We start from the raw sequence: 17413 nt of genomic DNA, 5'->3' as shown, positions 1-17413 counted from the left end.
AATAACACATTTAAAATATTTCCTTTAGCACTAGAAGACAGTGCAGGAAGAGAATAACACATTTAAAATATTTCCTTTAGCACTAGAAGACAGTGCAGGAAGAGAATAACACATTTTAAATATTTCAGAGTACTACAGTTGCATACGCAAAGGCCAAACAACATGTCTTCCTCTTGTCCTAATGGCGATCAGTCCAGATGACATGGGGCCCATTCCCCATTTCTGGTGCTGAACCCCGCAATATACCACCCTTAACAAGAAGTTTTAAAAGTCAATTTTTGCTCTGGATATTCTCATTAGACCCAGAGCCCTCTGTAGCAGTGCCAGGCAGCTGCTTACGGCACATTCTTATGTGCTGCCCACAACCAGTGCAAATTGCTACCTTGGTAGTCATAATGAGGCAGCTAGCCATGTGATAAACACTGAACACCTTGTTTTCAGCCTCAGGAGCAACTCACACAGGTGGCACAGTGGGAAACACATGCAAACTGCAACCTGGTGTTGCTCCAAGTAATGGGCTTCTGGAGTATTCTGGCTGGCACAGATACCATCAACACTAACTTTTTAGAGACAATTTACTTTGTTATTCTTGCACAAGGTTGTCAGAAGCACCATCATATTACAAAAATCTGGAGAGACAAAAAATCATAAGCTCACCTCATCCTTGTCTGCCTCTTCATCAACTTCATAAACATGAACTGGAAGTTTTTCTAATTTGGTCCCTTTACTATAAAAAAAGGAAAGGAAAGGAAAAGGGAAAGGAAAAGATCATATCTCAAATAATTATTTTAGAATTGTGAAGGGCAGCTAATATAATATGGTAGAGGCTTACCAATATGTGGGCACACCTTACGGAAGATGGGCAAGCACACCCCGGAAGGGATAATGGCATGTTCGTGCCACCACGCTGCGTACACATGAGTCCCATTCATTTAAATGGGGCTTGAGCATATGAGAAATTCCCCTTGGGGGGGGGGGGGGGGGGTCCAGAACAGATCCTCCGCGTAAGGGAAGGAATTTTTCACACATTTCCCCCAAAGAATAGTAGTGCTTGTTGGGGGGGTGGGAAGCATATATGCCATTAACTTTACATGTCCATTACAAAAAATGAATAAGAGATGTCTTATTATTAACCTTTATTTATAAAGCGCTGTAAGTTTTATTTGAGACAGATTTAGTCTGGTTGCAAGAGAAAAGAAAGGAACCTCTTAGCCATTCCTGATATACCCTACTTCACTTACCACATTCACTCTTTCATATCTATCCCTTGCTTGCTGGGATTCTAAGTGACATATTATGTGCTCTTTAATAAGACTGAATCTATGGTGATAGCATAAGCATATCTTCAGGAATATGCTGAACTTCAACCAAACTTTCCCAATTACAGAACATCCCACATTTCAAAGTAGCTTTAACTTAAACCGAAGGTAGACAATTAAACTTTGAATTCCTTATAAACTATATTTTCACCTGTTGTACATTTGGGTACTTTCAGGTGTTAAAATAAAATATATGTAGATGGAGCAAAATATTAAAAGTGTCCCATGCTTCCTGTCTTCATACTTATGTTGTACCTGGAATGGTACCTGTGTAGTTTTCTCCACTATATTCAAATGGTATTTACATTTGGATCTTAGGGATTTCACACATCTTTCAAATGTTCTAGAATGGAACTAAATATGTAAATTAGAGAATGCAGCAGCTTCTGCCCTCTTATCTTCCATGTGTTCTGTTACATATCTGCGATATGCATACATGTTTATACTTCTTCACATGATAGACGGTCTGTAAAATCAGGGTTATCAATCATCACAATAACAGCCTGTATGATATTAACATACATCCACAGGCATATTATAGGCATGCAATTAAAGCATTGCTATGGACTGTTGCCATGATACTATTCCCTGTGATTTTACTAGAAGCTCTTGAATATATGCAAGGTAAACATGCAGATCCTAAATGGTACAAATGCTGCACAAATATAAATGGTTAACCTGCACATTACGGCATGCAAAGCAATTTCTGATTAGGTAGTAAGCATTTAAAATGTTTTTTGTAAATACAGAAAATCTTACTCACTTTGGAAGTTGTCGAAACTCTCCTGAGTAATCTTCAAATTTGTAATTTACAACATGCCAGTCAGAGTTGTATGTTTTAATGCACTTTACAAAGAAAAAATAACATACATAAACAAATATTCTTCAAAGAATAATGTGATTTTCTTGGTAGTGTAAGAATTTTTCCTGATTTAAATTGTGCTTTTAAAATTGTGCCTTTAAAACTGTGAAAGTTAAAAGAACGAAAGTCAACTAGCTTTCATTATTCTTTCCTTATTATAAAAATATCATAATTAAAAGAAAACTAACACGGGCATTTATATACTGGTAGTAAGAATGCACCAATACACTTTATATACCATTTGGAAAAAAAAAAGATTTATGGCTCCAAGCTGGCTACAAAAATGCTGTAAGTATGTGTATACTTCCAGCAAAGTCTTCTTAGTCTTCAGTCAAAGGAAGTACATTTTCACTCCACCCATGCTGGACTAATTTACTGGATTTTCATTTGTTTTGGCTCCAATACAAATATATCTTGTATGTTAGTCTGGGTCATTATACTGTATAAAGCCATGTTGGCAATTGATGTTTTATTTTAAAAAATTTAATAGTTCCCTTAGCCAGATTATTAGAGACATGATACAGCATGACAAATCATACAATTCTCAAGTTGACGGGGGGGGGGGGGGGACCCTGAACATTTTTTTAAAAAAGCTGAAAACAAAACAGTACAACCATAAAGTCTTTACCAAAGAACAACACACCAGAAAGTGAAAGCTATCAAAGGAAAATGGTTTGTTAAATTTTGATCAGTTTAGATCACAACTATTGACAGGAATATACTGAAACAAGTGTAGCAAACATAGGATATCTAGGGTATAGCAAATTTAAGGAATGTGAAGAATCCCAAATCCCAGCACAAGCACTAGCCTGCAAAATATTTAGTTAAACCATACTTGTAATATCTTTTTGTGTCATTTAAATCCAAGGATCTTTCCCTAGAACTGATGTCCTTTCAAGAGGACTTTAGATGGCTGGACTGCAGCACCCATCATGCCTGACCAGGATCATGCTAAGAAAATTCTCTTACATCAAATTGGATGGAATAATTGTTTTTATTTATATATATTTCTTATACAGTATATGGAATATTTTTGATGCAAATAACAGACTATACTTATGTAATAAGCCTATTGATGTATATTAATATATGTACCCACTTTTCAAAATACTGTGTGTGTATGTGAGTGATAAAAGTATTTGTTAGTGATATGTGTGGTTGAGCTCTTATCAGTCTGGAAATAAAATAAGACTTGCTGATGCGTGTCTTCAAGTCATTTCTTACATATGGAGACCTAAGTCTAACCTATCATAAGATTTTCTTGGCAAATTTCTCGTGGGGGGTGGGTGCCATGGCCATCCTCTGATGCTGAGAGGGTGTGACTTGCCCAAGGTCACCCAGTGGGTTTGCGTGTACAAGATGATATTCAAACCCTGGCCCCCTAGTGTCCTAGTCATTCGCTCAAACCACTACACCATGAAAGTAAGGCCCAATACAGACTGGCGCAAAGTGCCAGCCTGGGCCCAATTTCAGGGCTTGGGATAGCAGAGCATCCACACACTCCCGAGCCCTACCACGCCATAATGGTTCACCCCCATTCACATGGGGGCCGCCATGATGATGTACACATGGCAGTGCATGCAAATGGCACAGCGTGGACAGCATCATTGCGCACAAGGCACCAAGGGCACCTAGTGTGCACCCTAAAAAGAACCCACCAGGAACAAGTTCTTTTTAGGGCTCCCAGAGGTTGGGCTGTTTGATTGCAGCAACCTCCATCAGGGACAGAAAAGAGTGGCATCTCGGTGCTCCTTTCACCCAATCTGTAGACCCCCTAAGTCAGTAGTTTCTTCATACTTGGAGAATTTGGGAGATGTATGAAGTTTTAAACTGAAATATAATATTTGCTTTACATATTTGCTAACAAAGACTTGTGAGATTGTAACACATATTTAGTGTTGATAACTGTTGAGGTGATGGTGCTACAGTAATTCACCCCACTATCTGCCTATTGGAACTTCCAGATTCATGACAACATAAGCTATTGTATTAGCTACTATCTTTTCTACAAGGGGTTGTGTGATGGATGCTTCTCATTAATCCCACTTTAAGTTATTTGAATTTCTCAGTGGTTTCTTGGATAGCTTTCTCATCCAAATAATTAGTGAGGAACCTATCATAGACAGGCCATATGTAACCTGGAAGGCTTGCCCTCCCAACTCTCCCCATACAATTCTAAACTTTGATGCCAATGGGCTTTATTTTAAAGCTTATTTGTTGCAGCAGGGGTGATTCTCAGGGAAGACAAACACCACTGGGGCTGGAAGGGTTAAACGTCTTCTTAACTTACAACACACACATTTTAAACCTACCTCCACCTGTGCAGTTCCTCACAGGTGGTCTGTATGGACTAGAGACTAGTCAGATTGCATATCTCATTTAATGACTGAAACCTTTGAATGACTGAAACCTTTGAGAAGAAGAATTAAACTATGAAATGGACTGAAGAAGAGTGAAACTGTGAAGAGCCATTCAGAGAATGAGAAGTGGCTTGCTGAGACCTCTTAATAGTTTACAGTAAGGACTATGTCCATAGTAATAGTTCATGTATGTTGTGTGCTTTCAAGTAGTTTCCAACTTATGGCAACGCTAAGGTAAATCTATCATGAGGATTTCTTGGCAAGATTTGTTCAGAAGCAGTTTGCCATTGTTTTCCCCTGAGGCTGGATTTCATGACTGAGCTGGGAATTGAACCCTGCTCTCCAGAGTCATAGTCCAGTGCTCAAATCACTACGCCACACTGGCACTCTAAGGTTAGGGCTGCAGGGGACTAAACCTTATTCTCCCTGTTCTGGCTGACACAAAGGAAACAAGAAAGAAACAAGTTCCATTCATGGAGGACAGACAGTTGTCTAGGGATATATATGACAGCAGGAAAGGCTTCAGAATAGGCGGGGGAAAGGGAAGGAAAGTATCCCACACCTTTCCCTCTCTTCCTGCAATGGGAGATGATTGAGAGTAAAGGGATTATCACACTGGGGAAAAATACTGTGCGATAATGTGAAGATTATCACATGACGTTGTATGACTTTGAAATTACCCCTTGATTATCCCATGAATAAAGAGGAAGTCTAGCACCGCTTTCCATTCGTTCCCGTGAATAAAAAGCGGTGCTAGATTTCCTCTTTATTCATGGGATAATCAAGGGATAATCGCAACATTGCATGACATCATGTGTGATAATCTCCTAAAAAGACATTCAGCCACCATGAGACTTTATTGTGAAAAAAATGACATTTTTACTCTTTTGTACTTTTCTCTGCAAAATTATTTCAATCTGTGTATGAAAACCATTTTTCTACAAATGAATTGTCCATCAAAATATCCCAAAGTTCAAAACATTGATTAAAAAATATGCAAAAAGTCTCAAAATTTCATCCAGTACGTAGAAAAATGTGCATGAAAGTGCAAAGCAAGCAATGATTTAGATCTTTTGTTACAATAAAAAATTACAGTGAGCTCTTGGTATCAACTGGAGTTTAGTTCCAGGACCCCCCCATAGATACCAAAATCTGTGGATGCTCAACTTCCATTAAATACAATGATGTATTAAAATGGTGCCCCTGATATAAAAGAGAAAATCTAGGTTTGCTTTTTAAATTTTATAATTTTTTTAATGGATGGTTGAATTTGAACAGTGATAAAGAATAATCTACGGATACAAAGGGCCGACTGCACATAAACAAGAGGAAATCAAGTAGCACACAATAGAACTACTACCTCAGTTACAAATAGACTCTGAGCTTCTTTCTCTGCATTATCAGGAACTGTAGAGCATAAATATCGGTGCTGTCGTTTCAATATTGCTGTCTTTAATAAGAAGAGAAAAAACAATTAATGACAAAAAGAATTTTCCTATGTTCAGTATAATGCCATCCTTGCATTCATAACTAAGCATCATTGATTATCTTTACTACATGGACCTATTTTTTCTAGGCAATATTAAAATACTACAAATGGCATTTTCATCATCAATCGATTTTTAAGCTACAATTTAAAGAGCTGTGCCAAAATGCTCACAATTGCTTTTTAAATATAAATATACAGGTTGAAATATAAAGAATTTTAAGACAAATCCTCACAATTTCCCCATGTTATCCCATTCTGCATCATCCATAAATATTTTTCTTTGTTTGATGAAACAGATGAAACTCCTCTATTAATCCACTTTGAATTCTTTTCTTTCAATGAGCACAGAGAAAAATATCTTCTCGTCCAATTCCCTTCATTGTGTGGAAGCAGCAAATACATGAGGGGCATTCTGGTCATTTTTCAGAAGCCAGGTAAAATTCTACCTAAGTTTAAGGGGACTGACATCAGTAGGGGAGGCTGCTTTAAAAAAAACCTGTGGCAACCACCTTTACAGCATTTTTCCAAGACTATGTTTGCGGGGCAGGGGAACAACTGGCATTAAACAATTGAAAAAAGACACAGAAATACATCTGTTTGGTTTTGTCCTTTTCTCCTCAAGGTAAATTAATTGTGGCATTAATATTTTTGTGTTTTTTTCCCTTCTCCTTTTTCCATTATATAAAGATTAAATTTAGATAAGATAGCAAAAGCTAGGTTTCGTCTTTTAGGTTTTAACTCGGCGGAATATGATATAATGTTAAAATTAGTTAAATACCCCAAACTGTGTTGGAAGTACTTGAAGGGACAATTTTAAGATGAAAAATAAGCATGTATGTTTTTTCTTGTTACTTGTTTGTTTTTCCTCTATGTTTTGTTGTGTTAGTTGTTGGTATTGTTGTTTATGTCATTATTTGTTTGTTATGTCCCATTGTATATTCAATAAAATAAAATTAAAAAAAGAAAAAAAAAAGAAAAAAGACACAGAATGAAAGGAATCTATCACAACTACAGTAAACATTTCCCCTAAACATTATGAAAAAATTCCCCTGAAATTTGCAAGAGAGTTTCAGACCTTCCCTTTACTTATCCTAACAGATTGTTAAAATTCAAGGTGGAATCTCTTATAAGACCTATCATCTGAGTTCTACTTTTACCAGAATGATTCCTTTCCTCTCCCCAAACCAAACTAGCCTCTTGCTAGTCCTATCTCTTTTCCTCCCACTAGTGCATGCCTAACCTATTAAACTCAATCCTTTCTTAATCTTTCCATAAATTTGACAGGAAAAATAACTCACATAATCTAAGTCAAAAAGAGGATTTCCTAATAATTGCCCTTTTTTGGTAGCAACCATTGCACAAGAGTGAGACCAAAAATTATCACAAAGACGCTAACAGGAGGCCATAGTCTGTTTTAGTAGGTTATAGTTATCATGTACTTCTCAATGTAGAGTCAGATATCTGTGGTTGGCTCAGACAACCAAATCGTATTTGCTTGGAGGTTATTAGCCAATGGACCTAAGATATCTATGGAATTACAATTGTCATATAAAGGAATTGGTAAAATAGTTGTTGTTTCTAAAGTGTCTGTATCCTATACTGTATATATAACTAAAGAAATATTTTAAAATCACTTGGTAAAAATTCTAGGACCAGAAATTCCGTTCTCTCCTAAACTCCATGGCCAGAAAGAAAGAAAATTAGGTAAGAATGGGTGTTCCTAGTTCAGAATTTGATTAGGCATTAGTGCAGAATTTGAGTGAGTATTTTCAGACACTGGAGGGGTAGGGGGCAGAAATTACAACTGGTGTCCATGCTTTTTAGGCCAGGAGATACTACTGGTACACAAAACACTTTTCAAGGCAATTATGCATTTAAAATAAAGTGGACCCTTCTTATACGCTGGGGTTTGGTTCCAAGATGTATAACAAAAACTGTGTATGCTCATGTCCCATTAAATATAATGACATAGCAAAATGGGGTCCCTTATAAAAAATGGAAAATCAAGATTTGATATTTGAAATGTATACTTTTTTAAAAAACATTTTCAAGGCATGGATGCTTGAATCTGTGTATTAAAAAAATCCATATATAAGAAGGGCCGACTGTATTACACTTGCGAAAAAGTGTAAAGTGAAATATATTTAAAAGTATACATATGTCATTATAACTAGCTCTTATTTTAGAGATGAAAACTTATTGTAAGAATTTCCAACAGACTAATTCCTTAGTCTATAGTATGGTCCTTGCACTTCATACAGTTAAACATCCTATCTCTACTTTTATTATAAAGAATCAATCACTAAAAAATAAACAGAAGGAAGAAAAATAATGGATGCTATTCGAACAGATATTTATGCAATAGTCAGAATCTGTGTAGAATGTTCTTCCAAATATAGAATCATAGAATCATAGAGTTGGAAGAGACCACTAGGGCCATCCAGTCCAACCCCCTGCCATGCAGGAAATCCAAATCAAAGCATCCCTGACAGATGGCCATCCAGCCTCTGTTTAAAGACCTCCAAGGAAGGAGACTCTATCACCCTCCGAGGGAGTGCATTCCACTGTCAAACAGCCCTTACTGTCAGGAAGTTCCTCCTAATGTTCAGGTGGAATCTCTTTTCCTGTAGCTTGCATCCATTGTTCCGGGTCCTGTTCTCTGGAGCAGCAGAAAACAAGCTTGCTCCCTCTTCAATATGACATCCCTTCAAATATTTAAACAGGGCGATCATATCACCTCTTAACCTTCTTTTCTCCAGGCTAAACATCCCCAGCTCCCTAAGTCGTTCCTCATAGGGCATGGTTTCCAGACCCTTCACCATTTTTGTCGCCCTCCTTTGGACACGCTCCAGTTTCTCAATGTCCTTTCTGAATTGTGGCGCCCAGAACTGGACACAATATTCTAGGTGGGGCCTGACCAAAGCACAATACAGTGGCACTATTACTTCTCTTGATCTAGACACTATACTTCTATTGATGCAGCCTAAAATAGCATTGGCCTTTTTAGCTGCCGCATCACACTGTTCACTCATGTTCAACTTGTGGTCTACTTGGACTCCTAGATCCCTTTCACACGTAGTTTCATTCAGCCAGGTGTCACCCATCCTATATCTGTGCATTTTATTTTTCCGCCCTAAGTGCAATACCTTACATTTCTCCGTGTTGAATTTCATTTTGTTAGCTTTGGCCCAGCTTTCTAGTCTATTCAGGTCATTTTGAATCTTGATCCTGTCCTCTGGGGTATTAGCTATTCCCCCTAATTTGGTATCATCTGCAAATTTGATATGTATGCTCCCAATTCTGTCATCCAGGTCATTGATAAAGATGTTGAATAGCACTGGGCCCAGGACAGAGCCCTGTGGGACCCCACTGGTCACTTTTCTCCAGGATGAAAAGGAGCCATTGTTGAGCACCCTTTGGGTTCGGCCGGTCAACCAATTACAGATCCATGTAACAGTTCCTTTGTCTAGCCCACATTTTACAAGCTTGTTTGTGATAATGTCATGGGGAACCTTGTCAAAGGCCTTAGTGAAATCAAGATATACTATATCCACAGCATTCCCTTCATCTACCAAGCTGGTACTGTAATTTTATCAAAGAAAGAGATTAGGTGTGTCTGGCATGACTTGTTTCTCTGAAACCCATGTTGACTTTTTGTGATTATGGCATTGCCTTCTAGATGTTCACAGACTCTCTGTTTAATGATCTGCTCCAGAATCTTTCCTGGTATTGATGTCAGACTAACTGGACGATAATTGTTGGGATCCTCTTTTTTCCCCTTTTTGAAGATGGGGACAACGTTTGCCCTCCTCCAGTCTGCTGGGATCTCTCCTGTTTTCCAGGAGTTTTCAAAGATTATTGCCAATGGCTCCGATATTACATTTGCCAGTTCTTTTAATACCCTTGGATGGAGTTCATCTGGTCCCGGAGACTTAAATTCATTTAGATTAATAAGATATTCCTCTACTATCTCTTTACTTCTTCTGAGCTGAAATTCCTCTATTCTGTCCTCTGCTCCATTATCCTCAGGTTGAGCACCCTTTGCCTTTTCTGAGAAGACTGAGGCAAAGAAGGTGTTGAGTAATTCTGCCTTTTCTCTGTCTTCTGTTAGCATTTTGCCATCTTCTCCACGCAGTGGGCCCTACCGTTTCCTTCTTCTTCCTTTTGCTGCGGACATATCCAAAAAAGCCCTTTTTATTGTTCTTAACCTCTCTAGCAAGCCTGAGTTCATTCTGCACTTTAGCTTTTCTGACTTTACCCCTACACATGCCTGCTATTTCTTTGAATTCCTTTTTTGTGATTTCCCCCTTTTTCCATTTCTTATACATGTTCCGTTTCAAACTTAGCTCGGTTGAAAGTTCCTTAGTCATCCATCCTGGTTTCTTGAGACACCTCCCGTTTTTCTTTCTCACTGGAACTGTTTGAAATTGTGCCTTCAGTATCTCCCTTTTGAGAAAGTCCCATCCGTCCTGAACTCCTTTATCTTTTAGTATTTCTGACCATGGAATTGCCCTCAATACTTCTCTAAGTTTACTGAAATCCGCTCTCCTAAAGTCTAGGATGTGTGTCTGACTATGCCTGGCTTCTCCTTTCCACTGTATTACAAACTTCAGGAGAACATGGTCACTTCCACCTAATGATCCCACCACTTGCACCCCATTAACCAAGTCATCCTTGTTGGTTAGGATCAGATCTAAAATAGCTGACCCCCTTGTTGCCTCTTCCACCTTTTGGACCATGAAAGTGTCTTCCAGGCAAGTGAGGAATTTGCTAGGCCTTGAGGATTTTGCTGAGTTTGACTTCCAACAAATATCAGGATAGTTGAAGTCGCCCATCACGATACATCGCTCGGGGGCTGACGGGGTGGGCATGGCTGCGAGAACGATAGCAGCCAATGCCTCAGTCTGACTTGGGGGTCTGTAGTAGACTCCCACCGTAACATCCTTGTTGTTTCCCTCCCCTTTAATTTTTACCCAGATGCTCTCCACCTGGCTTCCATGATTGATGTCCTGGATCTCTTCACTGGTGTAAATATCTCTGACATATAGTGCTATTCCTCCTCCTTTCTTGTTTGGCCTATTTCTCTTTAAAAGGTTATACCCCTCTATTTCCACATTCCAATCATGAGACTCATCCCACCAGGTTTCAGTGATGCCTATTATATCATATTTGCTTTGTTGTACTAGGAGTTCGAGTTCATCTTGCTTATTTCCCATGCTCTGTGCATTAGTGTAGAGACATCGCAGACCATGGTTCCCTTTTACTTGCTGCCTGTGCAAGTTTTTTTGCCTCCCACTGTTGGGTCCTTGCACTTTTTTTCTCGTTTCCTCTATGTCAGTTTGACTATTTTCGCCATCCCTTTCGCCTTCCTTAATATTGTCTCCCTTCCCCTCGGAACTCAGTTTAAAGCCCTCCTGATCAAGTTCTTGAGACTGTTGGCAAAAACATTTCTTCCAACTAGCGTGAGATGCAACCCGTCTGTTGCAAGAAGTCCCTCCTCATGGAACCGCAGCCCATGATCGAAGAATCCAAATCCTTCTCGGCGGCACCATCTGCGAAGCCAGTTGTTCACATCCGCTATTTTCCTCTCCCTTCCTGGACCATGCCCTTCAACTGGCAGAAGAGACGAGATGACAACCTGTACATCCATTCCTTTCAGCTTCCCACCAAGCGCCTCGTAATCCCTTTTGATGTTCTGAAGGCTGTGTCTTGCAGTATCATTAGTTCCCACGTGGACCAAAAGGAAGGGGTATTTGTCAGAAGGCTTGACCAGTCTTGTCAGCCTCTCTGTCACATCACGGATCTTTGCACCTGGAAGACAACACATCTCTCGAGACATCTTGTCAGGCCTACATATCACTGCTTCTGTACCCCTCAGCAAGGAGTCCCCCACTACGACCACACGCCTCCTCCGAGGCTTAGCATCGACTGTTCCCTCGGGTGGGACTCTCAGGCTCCCCTGCTCTCTATACAGTCGTCTCTCCAGATTTGCGGACTTCTCGGTTTTGATTACTCGCGAATGGGACAGGAGGGCAGGGACAGGTGGGCAGGGGGTGAGGAGAGTCAGGTGCGTGCCAGCTTTTCCTCATCCCCCCCACCCTCCTGTCCATTTAGCCAGCTGTGGAGGGCCAGGGGATGAGGAGAAGCAGGCACATATTTGTGCCTCCCCCCCTCCTATCTCTTTCACTGGCTTCCCAGAGCAGGTTAAAGACAGAGGAGGGCAGGGGGTCCTTCTATGCCTCTTGGCCCTCCCATGCCTCGGACAGCCATCCCAGGCATCGGAGGGGAAGTGGGAGGGGCTTACCTTATTAGCAAATTTTCCATATTCACAGGGATACTGTTCCCCTAATCCTCGTGAATCCAGAGGGACAACTGTATAGCAAACTTCAATATCCTAATATAACATTGTCTTACATAGCAGACATGTTGACTGACAAACGTGAATCAAATGTCTCCTCCTATGCCATATACAGTGGTGCCTCGGGATACGAAATGATCGGGTTACGAAATTTCCGGGATACGAAAAAGTTGGATTGGCAAAAACTGTTTCGGGTTACGAAATATTTTTCGGGTTACGAAATTCATTTCGGCGCGAAATTCAAATGCTGCAAAGTGAAGCTATAGGCTTTCCAGTGCTAACGGAAAAGTGTTTCGGGTTACGAAATTTTCGGGTTACGAAAGGAATGGCGGAACGAATTAATTTCGTAACCCAAGGCACCACTGTATTCTACTGGTGCTTCCAGACAGAATGGCTTCCAGCCTTATCAGCCAATGTGCATGGTGAAACTATTCCATCTTTCGCTCCTTAATGGATTTTATGTGGCCAAAAACAAACAAACAGATGTGCTATAATAGGTAAAATATGGATTTTCAACCAGAATAGAATTAATGTCATCTGGATTCCACCCAAAGTTCTGTGAATGAAGGAGAACAATTGGACAAAAATATGCATCTGTGAATCTCTTAGACAGTATTACATGTATCTGGAATCTCAGTGGTTTGGTAAGACCCAGGATGTTTAACTGCCTTTGATATATACACATGCTATTGTTTGCAGTCACACCTGCTTCCTGCATTCAATACTGGTCCTTCAGTGGATACTCAACATATTTCTTCCCAGCTCAGCTTAAAATACCCTTATCAAAATAGACAGATAAACACAGCTGAGCTCTTTTAAAATGGGATATATTTACAAAGATAAGTACCATGTTCATTTTCAGAGAAAGTGTGCATCCCAAGAATTGAAATTCAGTAAGAAAACTTTCAATATTTGATGAAAGTTCAATCCTCATATTTCTGATCATCTTTCCTCAACACTGTCTAAGTGGTAATAAATGTACTTATGTGAAATGAACAATGCCATGGGTGTCATCTTAAAACAGCAGGATGTACTATTTTCAATCAAGAATTTAAAAACGCTTGACTAACAGTAGCTTTAAAATAATTCTAATGTGCTGACAGTGCAACTTTGACTACTACTCTGCTTATGAAAATTACTCAGGTGTGTTAGCCAAAACTGTGCCTGCAACAATTCTATATCAATGATATATGGCACTGATATTCGCTCATGACAGCAGAAAGGCTTTAAAATAAATTGTCTTCCCCACCCAAAATTATTTTCTCTGATCAAAATAATTTTACAGTTCTGTGATAACAGAGGTAACAGTATAATAGTGCTGGTGGCACTCTTGCAATAAAGTCAAAGGTGATACATTATGATATAAAATGTGAAAAGTAATGCAAGAAGCTAGTTGAGAGAGATGGACTTTACGTACTTTAGAGAAAACAAAACACTTGCTACTTTCTTTGAAATTCAGGGATGGGAAGGGTGGGAATGGAAGAATCTTTAGAAAGCTTTAAAGAACTATAATCACAATGCAGAATAATCCACATTCTGAAGCAAAAACAAAAAACCCAACCTGTAATTTAAACTAACCAACTGTACAATAGACCACTTGGGATTTCTTGTTGGAAGGAAAGGTGGGATAAATCTTTTACTTTAATTTTTTTAAGTGAAAGTAAACTAGAACATTTATTACTTAAAATTGTTTGAATCTGGAGAAAGTATTAGAAGGTGTAGAATCATGATTCTATGATTTTAGACCTTCTAATAACTTTGTTCAGATTCAAACAATTTTAAGTAATAAATGTTCTAGTTTACTTTCACTTAAAAAATTAAAGTAGAAGATTTATCCCACCTTTCCTTCCCAAAAGAAATCCCAAGCGGTTAGCAATGATCAAATTAAAAACATCAGTAAACACAATGAAATTAATGTTAAGTTCTATACTGAACAATCAACATAACCAAAAGTTAAGGGAAACCAAAAGGGAAGGAAAACAACAGCTACAGTCTCAGGGACATCACCTAGACTTCATAGTCCATCACAAAGTCAAGTTGTCCTGTCCTCAAAGGCCTTCTTTAAGATCCACATTTCCAGTCAAAACAACACATAGACAAGAATCAGCTTCCTTAAGAACAGCAGGGTGTGATAACTATTTGTGCATGCTTGCAATTTAGACAGTCAGAAGGGAAGGCATAAGTAGAACTTTGGATCTCAGTATACAAGTAGGATTTTAGTACACAAGTGGGAACAGATGAAAGAGATCAGTCCGTCTGGTTTTGTGATCCTATCCAATTAAAGTATTTTTAAAAACCAAGAAAGAGGACTTAACAAAAACCTTACTTAACAAAAGGTAAGCAATGCAAACAAAACTATATAAGCAATATGCTCCTGCAGGATAAGCAGGAAGAGACATTGTGAACTATTTTAAGTTAATTGATAACATTTGAATCACCATTTAAAGATAAAATTTGTTCAAGGCAATGTACATAAACCTCAAAGCTTGAAAAGGAAGAGCACTGTAATTGATCTAAGTAATCTACAGCGAGTATTGTAACTGAGGTTTTAAACAAACAACATTTATAAACTGTCCTGTATACAATCTATTATTATACATCAATTCCAATACTTGCAAAACTCAGAAAAGGAAAATGTACCTGGAAGTCATCATAAGGGAAAAGTAGCATCTCCCGCAAGGCATCATTGAGTATTTGAGTTTTCTTTTGAACAATGACATTTTCATAGTCAATTGGTTCAATTAGCTTCGGTTTTGCCTAAAAACAGACAGAAATATTGACATGAGTAGAGATGTAAAGGTTGCTTATTCATGTGACGAAATATGCTTATTTAGCTGAGACACACTAATGGGATTTTGTAATGTAATGCAATGCATGTCTATTTAGATGTAATCAAATGAGTGTAGCTGTAATATATACACATAGAGAAGAGAATTTGAATAAGATGTTCAACAGAAAAAAAAAGTTTAAAATACCAGACAGCAGAGCCACAGTTCGTCAAAATGTGACTGTTAACTATGTCTATAGAAACAAAAGCATCTTTAATCGTTTCAGTGCTATGCTATCAAAGCTGACATGGTTAATTCTAATCTAGTGGATGCAATACAATCAGACAGTTAACAACTTACTGTCTGACTTACTAGAGCTGTGCAATGCAATATTGGCTGGCAGTAAAATTCCAGACTCTTGGAAACTTGCTAAAACAATCACCATACCTAAAAGGGTGGTGATCCAAGACAGGTTTCAGCTTATTGTCCTATTAGTCTTCTTGAAAAGGATCAAAAAATGTTTACATCCATTTTTGCTAGTCAGCTAAATAAATTTACAATGAATTTTGTTCATCATGATCAACATGGCTTCATCCCTGGTCGATATTTGTTTGAGCCCATAAGAAAACCCCTAATCTTAGTCCATTATGTTCAACTGCATAAACAAGAAACTCTGATCTTTCTTTAGATGCCCTCAAAGCCTTTGCTTATTTAGAATGACCATATTTAATTGCATTGATAGAGTGCATGAACAACTGTTGTGTTTACATTATATGTCTCTGTCAGTAGACAGTTCAAAAACATTTAACTTATCTAGAGGCACACATCAAGGATGCCTCTATTTGCCCAGGCATTAGAATCTTTTGCTTCTTTAATCAGATCCCGCCCACATATCAAAATTATCTCTATAAATAAGATTCAATATAAGACATTAATTTGGTGATGATATGCTCCTCTTTATTAAAAACCCCATTGACAACTTGCCAGTTTTGAAAAAGAAAACTGTAGGTAAATTTCAGATTTTCACTGGCCTGCAAAGTAATTTTAATAAATCCAAAATTATGGGTTTATACATGCCTTTGGGAACTCAAACAATTCACAGATCTTTTGGTTTTTGAATTTGTTTCTCTGGATTGATAATAATCGCCATGACTATAAATCAATCAGTCTCAAGGAACTCTAAACCAATGTTTACATACTTCAAGAAGGAACTGAAGGACTGGTCAAAACACTTGTTTAACTGATACTTTCATGTGGGTAAGTTTGGAAAAATGTTTGGAACCTCTCTCTTTTGATCCACACATTTATCACCAGGTTAAGCATAAACCCAAAATGAAAATTAAGAATCCATTTACAAGTGAAATGCTACAGATGAAATGCATTCAAACTCAATAACCCCTTCAGTATCTCCTCTAGGCCTCTTTCTTTAACCTTTTAGACAAACCCCACAATCTGTATTTATCAGACAGCAGTTGTTGTGATCAGTGGGGGTCTATTCCCAAGTTGATTGGGAAGAAGCTGACAGCCCCACCCCTTCCCATGAGTGATTTCCTTTGTGACAGAATCACTGTTGTAATTCTCCCTTGTGCTGGAGATCACTTATGCAACAAATTGCAAGGGGTGCTGGGGAGGCACCCACAAATTGTATGCAATGGGGAAATTAATTTAGCTCAATGAGAGTGCCAGAGTAACATCTGGTTAAGATATTTTGCCTTAGTCTAACAGGTCCAAACCCATAAAACTCCAGAGGCAGTTTCCAAATTAATGTAGTATATTTATAAACAGGTAAACACACAAACACACACACACCAGCATTCTCTCTCACACACACAAACACAAGAGCTAAAAAATTAAAGGTAGGTTAAATGGAATAGAGATTAGAAGGTTGGGGATCATACATTACTAATGCAGAAACCAGAAGTCCAGATCAGAGGGAAAATTGCGGAGAAGGCGGACTCAGAATGCTTGCAATTCTGAGGAATCTAGGTAAAATCATGGTTTCTAACTTCACCCAAACAGAAAACAAAAAGCCCTCCTTTATACTCTTTCACCTTGCAAGCAGACCTTTTGGGAAACCAAGGTGGAAATTTCCATGGGAGGAAAGAGCAAAAGCCCCTATAACCAACTGGGCCATAAAACGTAACCATACTAAAGAAAAGAGGTGGCAGATCCATATGGCTTGTCCTTTTGATTCTCAAATGTCCGCCAGATGTCAGATGCCAAATACCTGTTTCCCATCACTGACCTCCCAATCAAT

General features: G+C 38.6%; 1 protein-coding gene across 19 annotated transcripts in view; it reads right to left on the bottom strand.

Moving 5' to 3' along the window:
* The window catches only part of DOCK9 (dedicator of cytokinesis 9), a 180440-nt gene that overhangs the window by 100888 nt on the left and 62139 nt on the right, over positions 1-17413 (bottom strand). For all 19 annotated transcript variants that reach the window (XM_042456882.1, XM_042456886.1, XM_042456900.1 and 16 more), the window contains exons 2-5: positions 15029-15145; positions 5902-5991; positions 2083-2165; positions 658-727 (exon numbers count right to left, since the gene is read on the bottom strand). In XM_042456882.1, coding sequence (XP_042312816.1) covers positions 658-727; positions 2083-2165; positions 5902-5991; positions 15029-15145 — 360 coding nt within the window. The remainder of the gene's footprint in view (positions 1-657; positions 728-2082; positions 2166-5901; positions 5992-15028; positions 15146-17413) is intronic.

This window comes from Sceloporus undulatus, chromosome 3 (assembly GCF_019175285.1).
Source record: "Sceloporus undulatus isolate JIND9_A2432 ecotype Alabama chromosome 3, SceUnd_v1.1, whole genome shotgun sequence".
Lineage (NCBI taxonomy): Eukaryota > Metazoa > Chordata > Lepidosauria > Squamata > Phrynosomatidae > Sceloporus > Sceloporus undulatus.
This window is presented reverse-complemented; position numbering and strand designations above follow the sequence as displayed.